The sequence below is a fragment of the Bos javanicus genome, chromosome 7 (assembly GCF_032452875.1).
Source record: "Bos javanicus breed banteng chromosome 7, ARS-OSU_banteng_1.0, whole genome shotgun sequence".
NCBI lineage: Eukaryota > Metazoa > Chordata > Mammalia > Artiodactyla > Bovidae > Bos > Bos javanicus.
Window position 1 is genome coordinate 5,925,612 of NC_083874.1, and position 22,825 is coordinate 5,948,436.

The 22,825-nt window shown below is 55.9% G+C and overlaps 3 protein-coding genes across 21 annotated transcripts in view; all 3 read right to left on the minus strand.

The window, feature by feature from the left end:
• Positions 1 to 403: 403 nt before the first annotated feature.
• On the minus strand, positions 404 to 6,317 carry OCEL1 (occludin/ELL domain containing 1). Of its 5 annotated transcripts, none has more exons than XM_061421690.1 (6): positions 2,588 to 6,317; positions 2,199 to 2,325; positions 1,877 to 2,076; positions 1,303 to 1,468; positions 1,016 to 1,069; positions 404 to 804 (listed from the first exon to the last, which is right to left on the minus strand). In XM_061421690.1, exons 2-6 carry the CDS (start codon positions 2,274 to 2,276, stop codon positions 682 to 684), a joined length of 621 nt encoding a protein of 206 aa, XP_061277674.1. In that variant the 5' UTR covers positions 2,277 to 2,325; positions 2,588 to 6,317; the 3' UTR covers positions 404 to 681. The 5 variants fall into 5 exon arrangements, with proteins under 5 accessions (XP_061277674.1, XP_061277672.1, XP_061277676.1 ...); XM_061421688.1 differs by having other exon boundaries at positions 2,199 to 2,375; XM_061421692.1 differs by lacking the exon at positions 2,588 to 6,317 and adding an exon at positions 2,464 to 2,559.
• Positions 6,318 to 6,421: 104 nt separating this feature from the next.
• USE1 (unconventional SNARE in the ER 1) lies at positions 6,422 to 9,385 on the minus strand. Its single transcript, XM_061421695.1, has 8 exons — positions 9,227 to 9,385; positions 8,862 to 8,911; positions 8,662 to 8,740; positions 8,423 to 8,575; positions 7,892 to 7,904; positions 7,464 to 7,491; positions 6,863 to 7,037; positions 6,422 to 6,618 (listed from the first exon to the last, which is right to left on the minus strand). Exons 1-8 carry the CDS (start codon positions 9,365 to 9,367, stop codon positions 6,436 to 6,438), a joined length of 822 nt encoding a protein of 273 aa, XP_061277679.1. The 5' UTR covers positions 9,368 to 9,385; the 3' UTR covers positions 6,422 to 6,435.
• A 1,747-nt stretch (positions 9,386 to 11,132) lies between these two features.
• MYO9B (myosin IXB) overlaps positions 11,133 to 22,825 on the minus strand; it is a 107,095-nt gene continuing 95,402 nt past the window's right edge. For 6 of the 15 annotated variants that reach the window (XM_061421660.1, XM_061421654.1, XM_061421665.1 and 3 more), the window contains 16 exons: positions 22,372 to 22,505; positions 21,921 to 22,111; positions 20,046 to 20,144; positions 19,760 to 19,933; positions 19,612 to 19,653; positions 19,322 to 19,433; positions 18,356 to 18,426; positions 17,751 to 17,943; positions 17,258 to 17,386; positions 16,888 to 16,993; positions 16,485 to 16,616; positions 14,465 to 14,588; positions 13,932 to 13,979; positions 13,454 to 13,600; positions 12,660 to 12,783; positions 11,133 to 12,539 (listed from right to left, as the gene is read on the minus strand). In XM_061421660.1, the coding sequence (XP_061277644.1) occupies positions 12,124 to 12,539; positions 12,660 to 12,783; positions 13,454 to 13,600; positions 13,932 to 13,979; positions 14,465 to 14,588; positions 16,485 to 16,616; positions 16,888 to 16,993; positions 17,258 to 17,386; positions 17,751 to 17,943; positions 18,356 to 18,426; positions 19,322 to 19,433; positions 19,612 to 19,653; positions 19,760 to 19,933; positions 20,046 to 20,144; positions 21,921 to 22,111; positions 22,372 to 22,505 (2,242 nt within the window). In that variant the 3' untranslated portion in view covers positions 11,133 to 12,123. The other 9 variants (XM_061421664.1, XM_061421663.1, XM_061421656.1 and 6 more) reach the window with 5 other exon arrangements.

Below are 22,825 nucleotides of genomic sequence, written 5' to 3' on the forward strand. Positions count from 1 at the left end.
CCTGGGGCTGAGACCTCTCTGTGACCCAGTGGCTGGCACTGCCTTCCTTGCCTGCAGCCTGCCTAACTGCCCCTGTGCTCTGGGAGGCCAAGGCTCAAAGAAAGCTCCTGGGCTACCATCACTGGGCTTCACATGGAGCCTGGTCCTACCTGTGCTCCATCCATGCTACCCAGAGCCTGGCACGGCATGGACATTAGGGGACCCTCCTGGCTGAGGGGGTGACACTAATGGTTGACCCCTCAGCTTCCTACTCTTGGAGACTCTTGGAAGCCATTTGAGACTCTTGGAGCCCCCTGGATAGACTAGGGTTCACAGTCTACTCAGAGACCCTGGCCAATTCCCTTGCTCAGGAAGAACAATTTTTTGGTGACGAGTGAAACCAGGAGTTTTAAGTGGCAGTAGGTACTTAATAAATGTTTATTCCACTGGAATGGAGAGCAGGACCCACTTCCAGGGGATGGACTGGGATGTAGGGTCTCCATGGAAGTCCTGCAGGAGGTTCTGGGAAGCCTTGCTGGAAGAGGGGCCATCAGATCTAGGCCTCAAAGGCGAAGGCATTTAAAATCAGGCATGGCTACCCCAGGCTGGGCAACAGTAACAGCAAAGATCAGGAGGGAAGAAAAGAAGGAAGGGCAGCGTAGGGCCTCCCACTTCGTTGGTTCCCTCTATTCGCCAGGACACTCAGAAGTACACAGAGCCCTCGCTGTCTCCTTGGTCATCAAATTTCTGGATCTGTGTCTTGAGGTGCCTTAGTTTGCCCTTCAGGTAATGGCAGCGAGCCTGCTTGTCCAAGAAGCTGGGGTCCTGAGCAGGGTGAGATCCAGGGAAGTCTTTATGGCAGTCTGGCCTATGCCTCTCAAGCTGCTTGAGCTTTCATCTTTTCCTCTCTGAACCTTAGTTTTCTTTCCATGAAACTGGGCACAAGTGCCCAGCCTCATGGGAGTGTGAGTATGTGGAGGGGGGGGCGGGGGGTGGTGCAAAGGCCAGGCTGTAGGACTCAAGAGGCACAACTCACCATCTGCTTCTTCTCAAATTCCCTCCAGACACGGGCAGCAACATGGGCCTCCTTCTGCCAGAGGAGAAGGAAGCGGGTGCTCAGGGAGCACAGGACCCAAGGAGGGATGGGGAAACAGGTTCAGACAAGGTGGACCTTGTCAAGGGCTGACCTTGGCCCATGTGATGTGGTGCCCGCCCAGCCTGGACGAGGAAGAGGCCCAGAGATCTGAACCCATTGGGCTTCCAGAGGCCAGGCTTAGGCCACTTGCAAGGGATGTAGGGTGAGGGTTTCCACCTGGTGCTGACCTGGCTTCGGGGTCTGGGCAGTGAGTTCAGCAGGGCCTCCAGCTGCTGGAGCTTTGCCTGTGCAGAGCCCACCTCCTGCTGGAGCTCCAAGAACTCTGGGTACTGGTCCTGAAACACCGCAGCATAGCGGCTCCGATCCTTTGCAGTGCTCACTGGTGGGTACTTACTACCAGGTTGAAAGGGGGTCAAAGTATGAGTGGAAAGAAATCTTTTCCACAATCACTGTAATTTGCTTTTCTTTGTCTCTGTTGGGCTCCCTGCCCCAAATGCCCTTCTTCTCTTTTTACTATTTGGTAAACTCTTACTCTTCCCTTGTAGCTCAGTTGGTAAAGAATCTGCAGGAGACCCAGGTTTGATTCCCGGGTCAGGAAGATCCCCTGGAGAAGGAAATGGCAGCCCACTCCAGTATTCTTGCCTGGAGAATCCCATGGACAGAGGAGCCTGGCAGGCTACAGTCCATGGGGTCCTAAGAGTCAGACACAACTTGGCGACTAAACCACCAAACTCTTACTCGCTTGTCAAAGTCCCAGCCTCAGTGCCCCTTCCCTGTTCCATGAAATTAGGAACCACTCACAGTTCATAGTCAGGCACGGGGTGGGGCCTAGGCACATGTCTCTCGCAGATGGCTCTAGTAGACTTCTTGGTGCCCAGGAGGGCCCGGGAGGGGAGTTCATCCTCAAATACAATCTTCTTGGGCTTTGTCCTGTGGGCTCCGGGCTGGGGCTGGTACACAGTTGGGGGAGCGCTGGGTTTGAGGCCTCTAGACACCAGCCGCTGCAGAAGGCGCAGGAATCATGATTTGGAGTTAACGAGGGTTAGCCGGCATCCCTTAAAGAGGGGGAAATGAATCCTATGCCTGGGCTCGGCCTCGGAACCCTCCTCCCTTTTAGACTCACCGGAGGGCCAGGGCCAGGCGGACGGGTCTGCAGGTTCCCCCGGGAGCCATGGGTCCGGGGGGGCTCTCGGGTGGGCATCGGCTTGGGGACGGCGCCGCTCCGGCGTCCCCGGGCAGGTGTACGGGTCCTGCGGGGAGAGCCGTGAACAGCGTGTGGCGGGGATGGTCGGCGGGCGGACTGTGGACACAGCAGGGGGACATAATTGGAGGTGGGACGGTGGGAGGACTCACTGGGAGGCGGCTCCCGGAGCGGCCAACTACTTTACCCGTTACGCTTTCTCAATTTCCGCCCTCATTTGCATAGACGCACGCCATTGGCCTCAGGGAGCCCCAGGCCCGCCGCCGGCTGCGTAACCCGGAAGAGCGCTATGCAAATAATCCGTTACGTACCGCGCAGCCCAGGATTGGCTCGCGTTAACCCCGGCGCGGCCCGCAATCTCTCCCGCAGGGCGAGGCGGAGTCCAGGGACAGCACCCCCGAGAAGACCGTTGGGATCTCCGGTCCGGTGGCGGCCCGCACGAACCACTCCTGCCTGGGGTCACCTGTCCCAGTGTTTGGGGCTCCGACTCTAGGTCCGCTCCCGAAGTCCGTGTGGTGCATTAACTACAGGCTGGAGTCCACTGTCTGGGTCGCTCCGCTTGCCAGGGGAGGGGCCTCGGTATATAGGGCGGGGCTGGCGGTGAGGGGGCGGGCCGGGGGAACCCGGAAGCGGACCCACACCCTGGCGGTGAGACTGACGGAGAAAGCTAGCTGCTGTGTATTTAGGGCCGGTAACTCACCCTTTCTGACCCTCAGTTTATTTGGAGAACTTTCGGCAGAGAATGAGATGGTTAGACAGCATCACCGACTCAATGGACAGAAGTCTGAGGAAACTCCGGGAGACAGTGGAGCCTGGCGTGGTGCAATCCATGGGGTCGCAAAGAGACCGACACGACTTAGCGACTGAACAGCAGCACCGACTTATCTATTTACTTGAGTGAGTGAGTGAAGTCGCTCAGTCGTGTCCGACTCTTTGCGACCCCATGGACTGTAGCCCACCAGGTTCCTCCATCCATGGAATTTTCTAGGCAAGAGTACTGGAGTGGGTTACCATTTCCTTCTCCAGCGGATCTTCCCGACCTGGGGATCGAACCCGTGTCTCCCGCATTGCGGGCAGACGCTTTACCGTCTGAGCCACCAGGGAATCGCATCTATTTACTTAGCGGTTATATTTTTAAAATAGTTCTTTAAATAAGCACTGGAGGCATGTTTAGAGAATTCACATAGAAAAGAAGCGTAGCGCAGAGTGAATTTCTTACCCACCCTTATTCCCAGAGGCCACGGTTAATTGTATCTCCTTTCGGAGAGATTCGAAGTCAATGACAAATCTTCCTTACTACGGACAATACTATAGAAAAAAGATTCAAGGGCACATTTCTTTGGCCAATTGTGCAGGCTTATGTAGGATGAATTCCTAGAAGTGAAACTTCCCAGAATCCACGGGGGAAAGACCTGTGTATTTTAATTTGGAGAGAGATTGTCAAACAGATTGAACTGACTTGGAAAAGACTGTGAAGCTGGGAAAGTTTGAAGGCAAAAGAAGAGGGTGGCCGAGGATGAGATGGTTACATAGCATCACCGACATAACTTTGAACAAACTCTGGTAGATCGTGGAGGACAGAGGAGCCTGGCATGCTGAAGTCCATAGGGTCACAAAGAGCCGAACACAACTTAAAGACTGAACAGCATCAATTGTTAAGTTGTTTTTCAGTGAGCTTCTGCCAATAATGCTCTAATCAGCTGGTTTTCCCACAACCTTTGCAACCTCAATGGCATCACAGTTTCCTGTACATGTACTTTCAAAGTTTTAAATCTTGCCTAATCTGGTGAGTGAAAAAATTCAGAAACCATTGTATTTGTTTTCCTGTTTATTTCCTGCAAAATTTTTTTTTCTTGTTGGCTTTTAGGAGCTTTTTATATATTAAGGGTGTTGATTTAACCAGATAGTGTATCTTTGCTGTTACTATTATAAATGGGATCTTCCAATATATTTTGCAACTTTGTTTTTTGCATATAGGAAGTTAATTTAAATATTCATTAACCCCCTTGTTGGTTTACTAAATTTTCTTACTGAAATAGCTAGCTGTTTTAGTTTGCTTGGATCTTTTTATATAGACAAATTTATCTTCTATGAGTAATTTTACTTCTTTCATTTTTTTTGTTGTCTAGTTGCATTGACTAGCACCTCCAGACAATATTAAATCATTGGAGGAGATGGGTGGACTGTGAGTATCCCTCCACTCCAGCTCAGTTTAGTTTCTTCACTTTGACGGTAGAACTTCTAGTATTTGCCCATTAAACTCAACACTGCCTTTGGCTTGAGATTTTTCCGTTCAATGAGGAAATGCTCGTTATTTTTAATTGAGACTTTGTGTAATGGATGCTGTGAATAGTACCGTTTCACTCTGATTTTGCTTCCTGATGCATTAATACGGCTATTAACATGCTTCCTAATACTGAACCATCTCTGAGTCACAAGCAGGAGCCTCCTTCTTATGGTCTATTTTTAAAGAGTTGCCACTAGAGCTTTCATAAAGCTTTAAAAACTGCCACCAGAATTTTAAAAGGTATTAGTGGTGGTTTTACACCTATGCTGATGCAGTGGGGGTGGGGCCCACACGGACAACTCCATGCGTGTTCCACAGGCACCTTCTGTCCACCCTTCCTTTCCAAGCTTCTTCAGTCACTCCTCTCACAGACTTTGCTCTTGACATCTGGAGTGGGGATAAGCAGAACCCAGGACCCATAATTCCTCTGGACTCATACTCCATGATCCCTTCCAGGGTCCCAACTCCAACGCCCACCCAAACTATGACCTGGGCAGGCAGGGTCGCCACTGATTTTCTTGTGTTTGCTGAGTGACTGTGTGAAGCACCTGCAGTGTCCTGAGACTTTCGGCTGTGGCTGGGCTAAGCCTTGTCTCTTAAATTACCACTTTCAATCCCAAGGAAAGCCCAGCACTGACACCCTGAGAGGGTAATAGGCAGGAAGGCTAGGGGTCCCCAGATGGAGGAAATAGGTTGCAAGTGTCAGACATTTTTTTTTTCTCTCTCTTAAGTGGCAGGAGGAAACAAACTACAAGTGTCAGACATTTTCCCCTTCTCTATGCAAAATTAAAAGGTTTCTTTAAAAATTTTGTGTTGCCATGATGACACCTGGTTCCACCTGAAATTAACTCTTCTCAAACCTTGAGCTAACCAATGCGTTTTTCTTATGGAAATGTTTTTCTTAAGCTATGTTAATGAACTATGTACTTACCTTAGACTCTGTCTTTCATCAAGTAGGTTCTGCCTAAGACTCAGAAAACCAGCATGTTTTACTCACGGAAATGTTCTCTTAAGCTATGTTAATGCAACTGTGTATTTGCTTGGAAATCTGCCTTTCTTCAAGATTCACGTCAATTTTTTTTAAGGAATTTATTTGGTCGCAAGAGGTCTTCGTTGAGGCGTGTGGAATCTAGTTCCCTGACCACGGACTGAACCTGGGCCCCCTGCATTGGAAGCATAGACTCTTAACCACTGGGCCACCAGGGAAGTCCCCATGTCAACTGTTGTATGGCCTGGGATGACTCACCTTGTGCCAGTGTTATCGCAAAATGCATGTTGTGGGTGAGGGGCCGGGTGCCACTCTGAGTTTTCAGACATTTCCTTTTCTCTAATTAGCAGCTTACTAATAGGTATATTAACTTCTTGCTGAAAACTAGCAAGTTAATAAAACTTTATTACACAAAATTTCTGAGCGGTCAAGCCTTGTCACTGGCTCTGGATCAAATTCATCTCCTCCAGAGGCCAAGAATCCCGGCGTCGTTCATAGCTCAAAAGAGACAACTTTTCAACCCTTCCTACAGGCTGACCTCCAGGCATGGGCCCACTCCTCCTCAACCCTCCAGACCTTACCTTGACTCCACAGGAATGTGTTTGGCTCTGACTCCATCAGATTGGGAGTTCTTGGGGCCCCTATGGGCCCTGCCTTGTCCAGTGTGAAGTAGGTACCTGGGGGGCGGGGAGCAGAAATGGGAGGCAGGCTTGTGACTCACCTCCCCCAGCTGCCTGACCTCCTTCCTCCCCTGGTCCTGTACTCTCTGCAGCTCTCATGGGGCTCCAAGGGCCTTCCCATCATGTTGCCAACCCCAAAAGGTATCACCCCTGGACAGGGTGGAGGGCAGAGAGAGCACAGGTGACACAGGCCAGGCCAAGTCTTTATTTGAGTTTGGGCATGATGCGGATGAAGAGGATCATGCTGATGAAGATGAAGCAGACGACTATGAGCATGGCCCAGAGCAGCCAGTTGACCGACTTCTGTGTGTGCTGCTCCAGCCGCTCGGATTCCGTCTTCAGCTTTTCCAGGTTCTGGTCAGCCATCTTGAGTGAGTGTGACAGGGTCTGTGGGTGAGGCAGGGGGAGGTGTCAACAGGACTGGGTCCAAGTGTTGCCTCTTTCTACTGCAGTGGGGTAAATCTATACTTCTTGGCCCTTGCTAGTGCTATTTCCTCTTCTGGGAATGCCATTTTTGACTTCTGCCAAACTCCTATTCATCCAGCTAAGTCCCAGCCATAGGGACCTTCTTCTGGGAAGCCTTCTTTGATGCCCCAAACCAGAGGCTCTAGGGTTCCCAGAGTCCTCATACCTGGTTGTCCTTCTTGATGACACTCTGGGCAGCCAGTGTGTTGGTCTTGAGGCTCCGGGCCAGGCCGAGCATCTCCTCTGCCAGCTTCTCCTGGAGGTTCTGGTGTCGCTGCAGGACAAGGTCTAGCTCGGCTGCTGACTGCTTCTCATCCCTTGGTGTGGGCCCTGATGCCCCACTGACCCCACAGATGGGTAGACCAGTGGGTATGAGATCAGGGGATGGGGGAAGGAGGGAAGAGACCAACATGTTTTCAAGGGACCTAGAGATTATAGTTCCAGCTACCGCGCTGCTTGGGGTTCTTTCTCCTTTTTTGCTTTGGCTTCTGGGAAAAGCATCCTCAGAAGTGGCTGTTCGTTAAGTGTTTTTTTTTTTTTTAATTTTATTATTATTATTACTGGCTGCACCGCTCAGCCTGCAGGATCTTTTTCTCCAACCAGGGATTGAACCCGGGCCCTTGGCAGTGAAAGCACACAGTCCTCAGTACTGGACCACTGGGGTTCCCCTGATTGGTGTTTAGATGCTCGTGGTTGTGCTTTAGTGGTCCAAGCTTTGCCCAACTCCCCTCTCCCCACAATGCTGCCCAAGGGCTGAAGATACTCACGTTCTCTTCCTCACGTCCAGTTCAGGCTCTGAAAGCAAAACAAGCCAAGCAGGCAAAAAGGAAGAAATGGTTTGCTGTTTTCCAGTTTACTGACCATTGCCCGGGATGTGTCTGCTACTCACAAGGCCATTTCCCGTTCTGTCTGTCGCACAGCAGGTGCAGGAAGTCTTCCTCATCAGGGCTCCCCCAGGCCCCAGGTCCCCCCTCTAGCCAGCCTTAGTCACTTGGGCTGGGAGTGTCCAATTCTGTCTCCTCTAGGGCCCCTTCCTCTGTCCTGACACCCTCTTCAAGTATGGTAAGGCCCCTGGGCACAGTTTCCCCGGGCTGTGCACACCCTGTGGGAGCCAGGTTAGGCACGAGGGATGTGGGGCACTAAGAATACATGTATGTCCCAGGCCTTGAGTCCTGTTCTGCTCATGCTGTCTCACCTTCACTAGAGTCCTGTGGGAAAAAAGGAGAGGCACAGAATCACCAACCATGCCATGCCCCCAGACCTGTCCTTTCTGCTTTCAGAAACTCCCCACCCTCAATCAGGACCCTGGACAAGTCCTATGACCTTTGAGGCTCAGTTTCCTCATCTATAAACTGAAAACAAGGGTTCATATTTTGAAGGGTATTTTTCAGATCCACAGAAAGTGCTCATAGAAGTATCTGTCATCCTATTTCACAGCTGAAAAAACTCACTTATGTGTGGTGAGGCGGGGCCAAACCTTGCTCCGGGCCAACTCTGGGGCTTTTAAGTGTAGATGTGCCATTTTTGCCATGTACCAAAACTCTTACTAATCTAGTAAAGCCCTGGCCACGATGCCTGTCTGTTGGGAAGCCTTGTCTGATGGTCCAGGTCCTGTCTGTTGGGTATCCTAGTCCCTGCACCGGAAGTGTTTGTTGTTCTGGCCACCTCCATGCACAAAGTCCTGTCCCCAGCTGAAGTTTTCCCGGGACTAGGGAGGGAGCCCTACCGTGCCTAGCAGCTCACTCCGCATTTCACTGGTGTACCGAGCCCGTGACTGTAGGTGCACTGTCTTCGTAGCGGGTACCCGTTCCCTTGCTGTAGTTGGTACTCGGCCAGGGGCCAGGAACTGGTTGGCTAGTGCCTTCTCTGAGGAGGAGGTCTGCAGAAGCGGGAAGGGAGCAGTCACCAGAGGGGCAGGCCCCAGGTGAGCATGACGGTTGACCAGGCAGAAGTGCCCCTGCTTACCAGTTTCTCTGCCTGCAGCATTCCCTTCAGAAAATCTACCTTCCGAGAATATTCATTGAGCACCTCGGAAGCCGGTTTGCTGGAAGGGGAGAAGAGGAAAAGGAAAGCCTACTGTGCCCAGTTGAGGGGAGGTTCTTAGTGGGAACTTGGTCTCCAGTAGGAGACTCAATTTTGAACCACTTGTGGCCGCTTGCACTCACCTCGCCTGTGCTTTCAGGGCCTGCAGCATGTCCTCGAGAGCTCCCACGTACTGGGGACAAAAAGGGGGGGGTGTCAGCCCAGTCCTCCCCCCTACCCCGACATCCTGCTTAGAGAGATCAGAGCCAACAAGGGGCGAGGCCAGGATGGGGGCGGGGTTGAAACAGGAGGAGCCAATTATCAGGGGGAGGGACCAGCTGAGCCCCAGGGAGAAGGCGGGAGAGCAGCAGGTGGACGTGGCCGGAACCAACCGGAAGGGGCGTGGCCACGCTGGCTGGCGAGGCGGGGGACTCGGGCCCGGTGGCCTCTAGATGCGGGGACCACTCTCTTGGATTCGGGGTTTACGAGGAAACACGAGATTCCCTACCTTTTCTAGACGCCACTCGTCCGGGTCCCGTTTCTCCGCTGCCATCGCCTCGCAGCGGCACAGCAGCCGCACCAGGTTCAGCTCCAGCCTCGACGCTGCCATCACCACCCAGTGGTACTCCGCCCCTTCCGCCGGCGCCATCTTAAGAGATGGCGGAAGTGCCCTCCGTGGCCTCTTTCCGGTCGGAAGTGCCCTGTTCGTTTGCTGTCCCATTCTTGTTTAGGGTGGCGGAAGTAATGTCTTCTTTCAATGCGAGACACCATCCCGTCTGCATTTACTCCGGGATGAACCGCTTGCTTATTCTTGCGAGCGTCTTGATCCTTCCGGAAAGGTTGAAAGGATCAAGTCCTTCGGTGCCAGAAGACCCACATGCAAAGCGTGAAGTGCTCATTACTCCCCCTCCTCAAAATTCGTACCCTTCTCTCCACTCCTTCCTGAGTTTTTCCCACTCTGAGCCTTCTGCATCCAGGCAGTCTTCTCTGAATTCACGAGGAGAGGCCCTGACCTGGGATTTAGGAACCCAAGACTTAGGGGCTATTATTTCCGGTCCCAGCCCTGACCCTGACTCCACCTCCCGTCGTAGCCTTTTGCGAGTTTCTTAACTTTTTCTGGACCTGTTCCCCCTACGGTCTGGCAGTGACATGAGCTAAACCTGGGAGCGTGAGGTGTGGCTGGGTCACCCTCAACGCCCAGACCCCCGTGGACAGAACCCCACCCGCGTCCTCAAGAAGTCAAGGCCTCTTGTTCGAGTCTCCTTCTGTGGGCCCTCCGAGTGAGGATGGGGACATCATAGGGGCTGAAGTCTGGTGTACATCCCTCAACTATCTCCCCATCCTTCAGGTTACCTGTGTTCAGGTCACATCAGTGGCCTTGGTGCCCTGTAAGTACCGTGGATGAGTCTAAACTCAAACTCAGGTTATTGATGGGGTGGCGGGCTGGGGGTGGTGGTGCCGGGGAGCGGCTCTAGAGCCAGACAGGGCTTCCCAAGTGGCTCAGTGATAAAGAATCCACCTGTCAGTGCAGGAGACACAGGAGACGCGGGTTCGACCCCCGTGTCAGGAAGATCCCCTGGGGAAGGAAATGGCAACCCACTCCAGTATGCTTGCCTGGGAAATTCCATGGACAGAGGAGCCTGGTGGGCTACAGTCCATGGGGTGGCAAAGAGTCGGACATGACTGAGCACACATCCAGACATGCATGAACCAGACAGGGCAGGGTCTGAATCCCAGGCCACCCCATCCCAGCTGTGTGGCCTTGGACTAGACCACCAACTTCAGCATGTGCCACTTAAACTCAGGTCTGTCACAGTCTCTTAACTCCCCCACACCTACAAACCCCATCTGCCAACCAATTACAACTGCCGATCTGGTTGCAACCTGGGAGCTTCTCTACTGGTGGTGATGGTGGTGGTGCTGTTGCTTCAGGCTCTAGTGGATCCACCAGGACTGACTCCCCACCCCACAAGGCAGATGGCCCCTTCAGCTGACATTTAAGCCCCTGCTGGGGAAGGGCTAGGCGTGACAGGAGGCAGCTCCCAGGACAGCAGGCTGTCCTCACTTCATGTGACTCTACCATAAGCTGCCTGCTTCCGCAGCTTTCTGGATCAATAAGAAGCACTTCCAGGGATTCCCCTGGTGGTCCGGTCAAGCTTCCACTGCAGGGGGTGTGGGTTTGATCCCTGTCAGGGAACTAGGATCCTATAAGCTGCATGGCACAGCCAAAAAATAAGCCCACTTCGCTTGTGTTAAATTCCAACAGGACTTGGCTGGAGGAATGATGGAAGTCCTCCCAGACAAAGGGGCTCAATCCTTGCTCTGCACCATCGCCATTTTTGGCTGAGGCTGCATGTCTGACCCCCGCCCCCACCCTTGAGCCTGTCTGAGTAGGAACTGAATACAGACACCTCTTAGGCACTTTTTCTTTATTTCACATGGCCTGTGGGTGTCTCTTGTCCCAGACCTGGCACCGTGTGTCCAGGTGCTGGGAGAGTGGGCTGAGCCTGAGAGGGGAATGCCCCTCTCTGCAGATGCCCAGACTGTCACTGTAGATTTGCAGAGACATACAAGCCCAGGCCTTGCCCTCCCCACCCGTGAACGGTCCTGAGTTACGGGCTCCTGTTCTGCCACATGGGGCTGGCAGTGCCAAGGTGGTCTTCTCTGTCCGGGGCACAACAGACCGAGGAGTGATGGCCACATTCGCGTATCCCTGGAATAATGTGAGGTCTGTGGTGCCTGGAGTGGAGGCTGCCTACCATCGTGTGTCCTGGCTCTAGCCAACAGTCTTGATCACCACGGAAGGCTCCACTGTTCCCTTGAATGGGCCAGATAGCCACTGGCCGGGCCGCAGTACAGGGCAGTCAGGGGCCACAAGTGTCCAAACCCCTCATGCAGAGTCCTTGCCCTCGGCCCCCTCAGCTGTCCCTCAGCGTGGGTCTGAGCCTCCGAAGCTTGGCGGCTATGTGGGCTTGCTCTGAAGACTCACATCCAGGTTATAAGGAAGATGCAGGGAGTTAATATAAAAGTTTGTACATACACATATAAAAACAATTTGGTCTTCTGTTAAGGCTGTTACAGTTTAAACTTATGTAAACCACACACAAAGAAACAGTGACCTTGAAAACGTACAAAAGGGGAGCTGGGAGATGCTGGGCTGCCTGCCATGATTCGGTGCTCTGATCGGGCGCCTCCGTGTGACGTGGGGGCTCAGCAAGGGTGGCCAGGCCTCAGCCAGCCTCTCCCCGCCTGAATTCACTTGGAGCCAGTGCCCACCTCACATCACTCTCGGAGCTTTCCATTCTGGATCCTTCTCAGATTGCTGAATGCTGGCTCTGGAGCTCCGGTGCCCAGCTCGGGGACTGGGCCATCCTTGCATGTGCGGATGCTGGCAGCTGAGGGCCCTCAGCCATTGGCCTGGCCCGAGGAAGAGGGCAGGCAGTAGGTTGGGGGATCCGAATACCTCCGCTTGGCCCCAGGCGGCCGATCATCCTTGTCCAGGGGCTCCTGAGGGCCCTGAATGGGCAGGTGAGTGCCTGGCGTGATATACACGGAGTGTACCTGGTCTGGGCGGCGGGCCGGTGGCTCTCGGCGCCTCACCATGGTGGCAGCTTCCTGGGTACCAGGCGCCCGGCCAGGGAGATAGGAGGGCAGGCCAGGCGGAAGCTTGATGTTGGCCGTGGGCATGATCGGGGTCCGCCGGGGGGTCTTCACTCTGACCGTCATGAAGGACGACGGCCTTCGTCGAGGAGGGGCGGCCGCCTCGGGGAGGGGGCTCGGGGTGGGCGCGCCGGGGCAGGGGAGAGCAGGCGCGGGGGGCCCTTTTGAGAGACAGATGGCAGGGTTACTGCAGCTTCAGGACCGGCAGATGGACCCTCGCCCGGGGGCCTGCTGGGTGTGGACACGGGAAGGAAAAAAGCAGACTCTACCTTAATACTGACCTTCGGAGGCCCCCCGCCCAGCCCGCTCTTCCAACAGGCTCTCGGTGCTGGCCGACGTCTCTGAGTCCAGGTTCTCCTCATCGGAGCCCCGAGGGTCCAGCTCTGGCAGCCGATAAGTGATGTCCTCCCTGGGGATGAAGGGGGCACAGTGTCCAAGCCTGCTCCATGGTGAAGGACTGCCCCGTGGAAAAGTGCCAGGCCAGTAGGGGACAGAGTAGGTTATTCTGCTCCTTGATGGGACTCTCTGCTCCCTAGCATCCCAAACCACACCCCACCCCAGATGCCCCTGGCTCAGTGAAGTTCATGTGAGCAAAGGGTCAGATTGGAGGGAAACCAGGCATCTGTGACTTAGCTAGCGAGGAGTTTCTGTCTCAGGACCTTAGCACATGCTGTCCCTTCTGTCTGGAGTGCCCCAGCCTACTCCTAAGGACAGGGTGCCCAGGTGGCCCGGATTACACCCGACCTCCTGGCATAATTTGTCAACTGCATCTCTGTTCATACTTCCACCCTGACTGGACAATAAATTGGTGGATCACCCTAGCTGAGGCCAACTTTAGGTTCAGGCATCATCCTTGTGTCCTCTCCTTTCCCTGTGGACCACCATGATGGCCAAGTGGGGGGTTTAAACAGTCCTAGGCTGTGTTATAGGACAGCAGTGCCCCAAGATTGGACCCTGGACCACAGGGCTGAGCCTAGCCCATCAACCTCCTAACAGCCAGACTCCCTCTAGTGGAGGGGCCAGTGGACGGAGACCAGATAGGGCAGCTGAGGGTGGTGAGGGATCAGAGCGACACTTGCTTCTCCTCTTTGATGGACTGGATCCGCTCGATTAGGATCTCCTTCTCCCGATCCTCATCACCACCAGCTGCTTCCTCCTCCTGCAGCACCCCCAGCTCCTCCGGGCCACTGCTGCTGCTCCCCCGGGCCTTGGGGTTCTTCATCTGCAAAGAGATGCAGCATGTCTGGCCAGCCCCTCTGGGTGCTTGCAGATGCGGACAGGGTGGTACGAGCAGCTCTGGGGGAGGTTAGTTCTGACGTGGAAATCTAGGCTTAGGCTTCTCTGGGGATCATGCGGGGACCCAATGGCCAGTACTTGGCTGATTAGTTGTCTTCAGCACAGGCGATCAGCAGGCAATGAGGTTTCCCCAGCATGCACTTCCGGAGGTTAGGACACGCTCGGCCTATTCTACGAGGACCCTAGGGGCCAAGAGGAACCCCAGCATGCACCGCACCGGGAGACATGTGAGGAGGATGGACCGTAGGTGTACATACCAGGACCCCCTCATAGGGAGACGAAAACCCCAGTTTGAGAGGCCATGGCTGGGGGAGAGATGAAGAGAGGGTGACCACACAGGGCCACGACCAGGGCATAAGTGTTAGTCATGGGCATAAGGCATGTCTGACTGTGGGGACAAGGACAGGGTTCTCCCACAGGAACCTGAGACTGGCCCCTTATCCTCCTTTCCGCCCCCCCCACCCTAAGCCTCTTCTGCTGTGGGTGTTTCCCTGTGGGCGGGGCCTAGGGTTGTGGCTGGAGAATGACCAAGAACCCTACCAAGTAGGTGACAGGTTTCTCCCCCACTGCTGAGAGGAACAGCCGACCTTGAGGCTGGTCTAGGATGGTGGTCTTTTGGCCGAGGTGAGGAATTGGCCCCTAACCATGCTGCCACGAGGCCCCAGGTCAGGCTGTGACCAAGGATGTGTGCTGGAAGTGTGCGCTGGGCAGACAAGTGAGACTCCGCCCACCGCCCGAACCCCGCCCCCGCCCAGCTCCACCCACCAAAGCCCCGCCCAGCATAGCTCACAGCATTCTGGCGCAGCAGAGAAAGCCTTCGGCAGGCCATGCTCTCAGCAGCCTCTAGCTGGCTGATCTCCTCCATCTTCACTTTGTACTTCCTCATCTGTTCTTTGATCAGCATCTCCACGCACCTGTGGAGAAGGCTGCTCGGCTACCGGCCCGGGATGGGGGCGGGGGATGGCCAACGTGAGGGCCCCACATCTAGAGAGATGCTGGCCAAAGACTGGGGCATGGTGGCTGAGACAGAGACCCAGAGACCAGGCAGGGCTACAGGCAAGGCTGTGGCTCCCATCGTGGCCCTGGTTCACTCACTGTGTGATCTCGTGCAGTTCACCCCACCTCTCTGAGCCTGAATCCGTCTAAATAAGCCTCCTCCTTTGAAGGAGGAAGTAGAGTACCATGTGGGCCGTTTACCCCATGGGCTGTAGGCAGCTGGCCCCAAGGGCTCTAGAAGTCAGTTGTGACCCAAGACACATCTGCTCAGTGGTCAGGCCAGCCTGGAATGGTTGCTGGCCGGTGGAATGGTCAATACCAGGGCAGGGAGGGCATGGTGGGATGGGATGGGGTCAGTTTGGATGGAGAGGCAGTCAGGACAGGTCTCCTACTGTCAATCACAGATTAAAAAAAAAAAAAGTACCAAGTTATGTGCTGGAAGAAAATCTGTCAACACCACAGGGCTGGCTGCCCGCATAGTGTCAGGGCCTCAGCGGGCTCTCCCCTCTGCCTGCCAGCTGCTGTTTATGCCTGGGGGAGTGCACGGTCAGGCACAGCCCTCAGGCCTGCCTGTGTTCACCTCGTGACACCACTCTGGGTGACAAGCTCTTCCTTTTACAACTCACCGCCTAAACAGTGTCCTCTTAGTGATGGACGTCTGCTGGCGCCCTTCTGAGTCCTTTTTCTTTCATTCATTTTAATTTTTTATGGCCATACTGTGCAGCATGAGAGATCCTAGTTCCCTGACCAGGGATCGAACCTGAGCCCCTTGTGTTGGAAGCTTGGAGTCTTAACCACTGGACTGTCAGGGAAGTCCACCCTCCTGAAGAACTTTCTGAGAATTTTGAAGATCATTTGGTGGGAAGAAGGAACCTTGAGACTATTGCTCCTTTTTGCTGCCGGTTCCCACTGCTCCCAGAGGCTGGGAATGTGGGGTTCACCATCTGTCCCTCACCCTGGACTGGGGATGAGGCATTTCTCCCCGGTTTTTGGGTTTTCACCCTCAAAAGAACTCAGGAGTGATGCTCTTGCTGCTGGAGGGGAGATGCTGCCAGGCCTCCTCCTGGGTCTGGACGTGTGTCAGCCTCAGGATGCCCCCACAGGGCCCGGCTGCTTCCTGCCCTTGTCTGTCACAAGAGCACTGTTCGCCCATCACAGCAGCCAGCGCACATGTGGACTTTGTCAGGAGTTTGGGTTTAGTATGACTTCCTACATGACTTCAGAAGAAAAGAAGGAAGGGTAGAGAGAGCAAATGAAGTCCATGTAGGACCCCAGTGCTCAGGACACCTCCTGGGGTAGTGGTGGTGGTTTAGCTGCTAAGTCGTGTCTGACTCTTTGCAACTCCACGGACTGTAGCCCGCCTGGTTCCTCTGTCCATGGGATTTCCCAGGCAAGAATACTGGAGGGGGTTGCCATTTCCTTCTCCAGGGGACCTTCTCCACCCAGGGACTGAACCTGTGTCTCCTGCATTACAGGGGGATTCTGTATTCAGTGAGGAATCAGCGAAGTCCTCCTGGGGGGGGGGGGTGGTGTGTGTGTGTGTCTGTGTGTGTGTTTGGTTGCACTATGTCTTAGTTGCAGTACATGGGATCTAGTTCTCTGACGAGGGATCGAACCCGGGCCCCCTGAATTGGGAGTGCAAAGTCCCCTGGGGTATGTTCTTCTGAGTTTTTCTCTGCGGGCACATTTACATGTTACCGAGGCTAGGCCATTCTAGGATTCTGGAGCAGGCTGTCCTGTTCAGTTGTGGGGTCCCTGGCTGGGTTGCTCTGGGTGTGTGTTGGGGGTGGGGGCTGCCCAGTCCTGGCACTCACGTGGTGATTTTGAGGACATCCTTCATGCTGATCAGGGGGTCTGAGTTGTCGGGGCATCGCAGGAGGCAGGGTGCGAAGATGATGGCCAGCGCGCTGGGTGACATGCGGTTCACATCCTCGAGCAGGGCCACCCTGTGTGGCAAGCGGCAGTTAGGGGGTGGCTGCGGGGAGACCCCAAACCAGAGTCCAGAGGCTGGGGGGTCACTGTGGGGAAACTGCTGCTGCAGGTGGGAGGTGAGAAATGCTGGTTTCTGCGGGGTGGAGAGAAAGGTCCACAAAAAAGCTGGACCCCCCAACACAGGCTCATGCCTTGGCAGGGAGCCACCCCCAGAGAACACTACAGCGGGGCTCTCGCTGGGACCCCACTCCCCAGACAGCCAGCAATTAGGGCACGGGCACTTGCTTGACCAAGTGGAAGATGAGCCGCTCCAGGGAGTTGTGGTTGGCTTCTGGCAGGTGCTCCAGGACGGCGTAGATGGCAGCCAGCTGCTCCTGCTTCTCTGGGAGCTCTAGGAGGGTCCCGGGTGTCAGCGCCTCGTGGCCCCCACTCGATGGACCCCAGGGCGCCTGCAGCCTCCCACCGTATAGGGCCTGGGGCAGTGTGTGTGGCAAGGAGGCAGGGCCACAGAGCGGTCCTGGGCCCAGCCAAGGCCTCGTTTTCTCAGCTGGGGAGACGGGGGTCCCTCCTCCCTGACTGGCCATAGCCGAGGCTCAAGCCTCTGACCCCTGCCCTCGACCAACCGCCCGCCCTCACCACAGTGGTGGGGACTCACCGACAGCATGGAGGAAATCACCATACTGGGCGAAGGTCATGAGGGGCTCAGGCAGCTCCCGCAGCCACTGCTTGAGCACCCCGGTGATGGCGTGGATGGGGAAGTTCTCCAGTTTGACTGCCGTGGGGTCTGCAGGGTGGGCGCACGGGCCGGTGAGCGTGAGGAAGGGGGGCGGGCTGAGCCTGGGGCCCCAGGTGGCGCCCTCCCACCCTTGACACTTACCTGGCTCCGTCCCCTGCCTCCCCCAGCACCCACCTCCCACATGCATGCTCAGTTGTTCCCTCGAGTCTGACTCTTTGTGACACCATGGACCGTAGCCCACCAGGCTCCTCTGTCCATGGATTTCCCAGGCAAGCATACTGGAGTGGGTTGTCATTTCCTTCTCCAGGGCATCTTCCTAACCCAGGGACGAAACCCAGGTCTCCTGCACTGGAGGCAGATTCTTTACTGCCTGAGCCACCAGGGAAGCCCACCCACCTCCCCCAGCACCTACCTGTCTGCAGCGCCTGCCGGAGCTCCCTTGTGCGGTTGGCGGCACCCGACTTGCGGTAGAGGCCCTCGGTGTACAAGCCGTGCATCTCCACGTGTTCCAGAAGCTTCTCCAGCACGATGGGCACTGAGACCTTGTCGCTGGTCAGGCTGTCCACGCACACGCCAAAGTGGCCCGACTCAGCGCCTGGATCAGTCTGTGATGGGGAGTGGGACGGGTCAGGCCTGGGCTGGCTGCCTTCCCCGTCATCCCCTGGGCCTCCTCTGTGGCCTCCGTCCCTCCCTGCCCCTCATTCTCCCTTGCAGACCCGCCAGAGGTGCTGGGCTGTGGAGGTCCCTTGACGGCCGCTGGCAAGGGGTCTCTAAGTAAAGTGCCGCAGTGCAGCACTGAGGACCCCACCTCCCCTGTGTGCAGGGGGAGGGGGAGTGGGGCCGGGGTCTGAGATGCGCACAAGCCCGCTCCCAGCTTTGGGGGGCGCCCAGGTGCTGACAGGACCAGCGCCCCGCCGCCAGCTCTGCGCTCTGGCCTGATGACCAGCCTTTCCCCCACATCTCTCAGGACGGCCTCCCTCGGGTATTCTGGGAAGTTCCCAGCCTCGGCAGGCTCACCTTCTTCCCGCACACGATGGAGCAGGCCTGAATCTTGTGCATACACTTCTTGTGGCAGGTGGTCTTGCACACTAGGAGGTCACGGCGGGGGTGGTGGGAGAGGGTGGTCACCAACAGTGCCACAGGGACTCGGGGTCCTGCGGCTGCCTGTCCCGGGGTCTTGGGACAGTGACAACCACCTAGGCATTTATTATGGACACGAGGTGGCAGGCTCCTCACACAGGCCGAGGGGAGAGGAAATTACCCTGGCCTGGAAGGAAAGCCAGCCCTGACTGGTTCTGGCAGGAACACAGACGTGCTAGAGGCCTGTCTGGCCCGGCCTGGGCTTCCAGGGGACGACTGGGTTCCCACCCAGGCTTGGTCACCTCCTGGCTGCCCGACTGGGGGCCAGCTGGGTCATTCTGGGCTGCACTTGTCTCTCAGGGTCCCTGTGGGGACTGACTGGCCTTGCCTGGCACATGAGGAGGGGCTGGCAGTTCAGGCAGTGAGGGCAACAAGAACAAATACGGCCCAGGGGGACTTGGCCAGGTGGATGTGCATAGGGGTGGCTGCGGAGTTGGGGGAGGCCTTGGGGTCGGCTGAGGACCGGCCTCTGACCAGCACGACAGTAGCGGTGGGGTGTGAGTGGGTGAGGCGCGGCCTCACTGCCCCGTGGTGAGGGGCACTGTTCTTTTTTTCTGCGTATTTATTTTCGGCCGCATCCTTTGGTATGTGGAACTTCCCTGACCAGGAATCAAACCTGTGCCCCCTGCATTGGAAAGGTGGAATCTTAACCATTGGACCACCAGGGAAGTCTGAGGGCGGTGTTCTGAAAAGACTGGTCCTGTAGCTGGGCTGAAGCCCCACAGTGAGGGGCTGGGGATGCAGTCGGGGCGGGGGTCAGAGGGTGTGGGGCGGGCATCCAGGGGGGCCTGGGGGTAGGTCAGGGGGTGCGATGGGGCAGGGGGCCAGGGGAGGGGCACTCACCGCTGCAGAGCAGGGCCTTGTCCATAAGCCAGATGTAGGAGAGGCACTGCTCACAGGACTGGGGGATGCTCACTTGGTAGCTGACAAACACGTGCCCATTGTGCTGTAGGACCTGGGGTGGTGGGGGCGGGGGGTGCTGAGTGGGCACCACAGGGGCACCACTTGGTGGGGACGCCTCCCATGGCATCTCAGGATGGGGATCCCTTAGGGCTGGGTGGGAAAACGCATGCTTCCCTGGGTGCGTGCGCACGCACACACACACCCATGCACACGAGGACACGCATACTCACAGCGCGTTCCTGCTTCCGCTTTTTCTTCTGAGCTTTGCTCTGCTGTGAGAGAGCACAAAGGCCAGGTCTGTGTGGGGCCCCCTGGAGATACCCCCGCAGCGACATGCCGGCACAGGGACCCTCCCGCACACGGAGCGGCCGCACCCACCTTGGGAGGCTCGAAGTCATTCTTGGTGTGCCCGCGAGTGAACTCATCCAGCAGCGACTGGAAGAGGTTGAGGACCAGGTTGGTGTCCTTCTCGCCGCGCTCGGCTGCCAGGTTGCTCACGACGATCTGGTAGTTCTCCATGAGGTCCTTGTAGCCCACGTGGATCTTCCCGTTCTGTGGGAACGCAGGCTGTGACCCTCCCGTAGGACGGATGGATGGCGGTGCCCAGGCTGGGGAGGGGTGGGAGCTGCCTCGGGACCCCTCCCCGGGTCTGGGCTGCACGTACGGGCACGGAGTACATGGTCTTGAGGTTGCTCCGGAACTTCTCGGTGGCTTCGATGAATAAGCTTTCAATGGGAGTCTTCTGGGAACGCAGGTCGTTCACCTGGAGAGGGAAGGAGAGACCCGCTGACCCCGCGTTGCCTGGAGCCAGGCATCTGGGTGGTCACCGCTCTGCCCTGTCCCAGGTCCTTCCTTGGCTCCCCTGGGAACCATTCGGGCCCTCCTGTCAACCCTGGTTTCTCTGGGATCACTTACTGTGGGTGTTGAGCAGCAATCCTGGCCTCCCCCAATAGATGCTGGGAACGCTTCCCAGTTGTGAGAACCAAAACCATCTGCAGATGTTGCCAAGTGTCCCCTAGAGGCAGACTCAGCCCTGGCCGAGAAACCCTGGTTTAAAAGGGCCCTTCCTGCTGCCCGGCACAGGCGCTTACTCCTGGCCACAGCCCAGGACTGGGGCTGCCTCACATAGCCTGATCATCTTAACCCTTTATTGTTCCTATCAGCCTGATGGCGCCCTCTGAAGCTCTCAAATGCTGCTCTGTTGGCTGTGGGGCTGCCTGAAACTGAGGTGTGAATACACCTGATTTCTTTACCTTTACTGCACACATGTGACTAAGTCAAGTCAGTTGCGACCCCATGGACTGTAGCCCGCCAGGCTCCTCTGTCCATGGGATTCTCCAAGCAAGAATACTGGAGTGGGTTGCCATGCCCTCTTCCAAGGGATCTTCCTGACTCAAGGATGCAGCCCTCATCTCTCACACCTCCAGCACTGGCAGGTGGGTTCTTTACCATTAGTGCCACCTGGGAAGCCCCTCTAGTACACAGTAAGTGCTCAATCATTGCCTTGCACTGAATGCATTTTGTAAAAAAAAAAATTTTTTTAATTAATTAATTTGCCTGTGCTGGGTCTTGGGAGCTTCCTAGGTGGCTCAGTGGTAAAGAATCAGCCTAAAATTGAGGAGATGTAAGAGAATTGGCTTGGATCCCTGAGTCAGGAAGATCCCCGGGAAAAGGAAATCGCTACCCAGTCTTGCCTGGAAAATTAGTCCACAGGGTTGCAGAGTGTCAGACACAACCGAGCATGCACGCAAGCTGGGTTTTAGTTGTGGCGTGTGGGATCTAGCTCCCTGACCAGGCATCACACCTGGGTCCCCTGCATCGGGAGCTCAGTGTCTTAATTGCTGGACCACCAGGGAGGTCCCCAAAAGTGTTCTAGATAAAGTAATTTGTGCACGATCAACTGCAGTTTCGTGGTAGGGCGAGGAACAGCCTGGCGGCACTTGTGTGTCTGCTGTTCTGTTTAGAGGGTCGTTCTGGAGGCCAGTGCTTCCTCACGTGGAGGAAGCAGGAAACTGCCCCAAGGGGCACTGTGAGACAGCAAACCAAGTGTCTTCAGTCGGCAGATTGCAAACGTCCTGGCAGGAGCCGCAGGATAAAACGCATCTGCCAGGCGCCCAGCCCACGTGTGCACACGCCCGTGTACGCGCGACGATTTCAGTGGGTGAAGCGTGGGGCTGGGTCCCAGAATCAGATGCTTCGGGTTGACACGGCTCCTCACACTCTGTGCAGTCCTTGTAGGAAGGCACACATTTGCCGGCGTGTCAGTATGTGTACAGAACAGGACGACTGCAGGCTACAAGTCATCTCACGGGAATCCTAGCTGGGTTTTGTAGAAAACCAGCAGATGCCAAACACAGACAGAAGCATGTGATCTCTAGAACCTTCTGTGTGTTGGAACCACGGACCCGGCCTTTCTGTCCCCACACGATAAGGGCTTTGGTGTGAAAACTACCAAGGGGCAGCGGCCCTGGGGGGTCTGGGGCCGCTCTGCGTGGGACCCCTGCCCCCAGTGTTCCTGGCCCAGGGCCCCACCGCCCACCTTGTTGAGCAGGAATTCATCCAGGTACTTGAGCTCATTGGCGTTGGTGATCTTGCGGAACACGGACTCTCGCCACTTCTCCGACACCGTGATTTTACCAATCTTGAGGTTTCGGTTCTTCTTCCCTTTGCCTCCCGGCTCCTTGGGGTGCTTCTCACCTGTGGCATGACGGTGCTGGTGGCTGGAGGGGACTGGAGGGGTGGGGAAGGGGGCAGGAGAGGCTGGTAAGCGTGGTGGGTTTCTGGGGAGGACGCGGTCACCAGCATGGGGAACCAGGGCCCCATGCCCCGCACACTGAGTTCTGTGGCCAGAAAGTGCCTCTGGGGATGGGGACCAGCCTGAAACTGTGTGACCAGGGCTCAGCCCACAGCTGACTCAGGTCCCCGCCTGGGACGATCCTCAGTGGACCCAGGGGCTCTGCTCTCCATCTCTGAATCTGGGAATCACCAACCTTCTAGATTCTTCTTTGTGGTGGCAGCTTCCAGGATGGCTTGCCCAGGTATGGCGCTCTCCGTCTCTTCTCCACCCTCTGGGCTGAATTTCTTATCCTTGTTCTTGTGAAGGAAAAGTCTTTTAAACGTGGATCTATAGGAGAAAATAGGGGGCTCTGCTTAAGTCTCAGGAAATGAAGGCAGATTTGAGGCCAAAGGGTCAACCTGCTGTTAATGAGAAATAGCCCTTTCACTGGTCACCAATGGCAGGGGATCCCATTAAAAATAAAGTTGGCTTGTGTGAACTGACAGGGGAGTCGGGTGGAAGAGTGAGATACCGAGCAGATGTCACAGTGTGACCCCATTTTCACATGTAAAGAAAACTGAGGACTTCCTTGGTAGGCCAGTGGTTAAGAGTCTGCCTTTAAGTTCAGGGGATCTGGGTTCTGTCCCTGGTTGGGGAACCAAGATCCT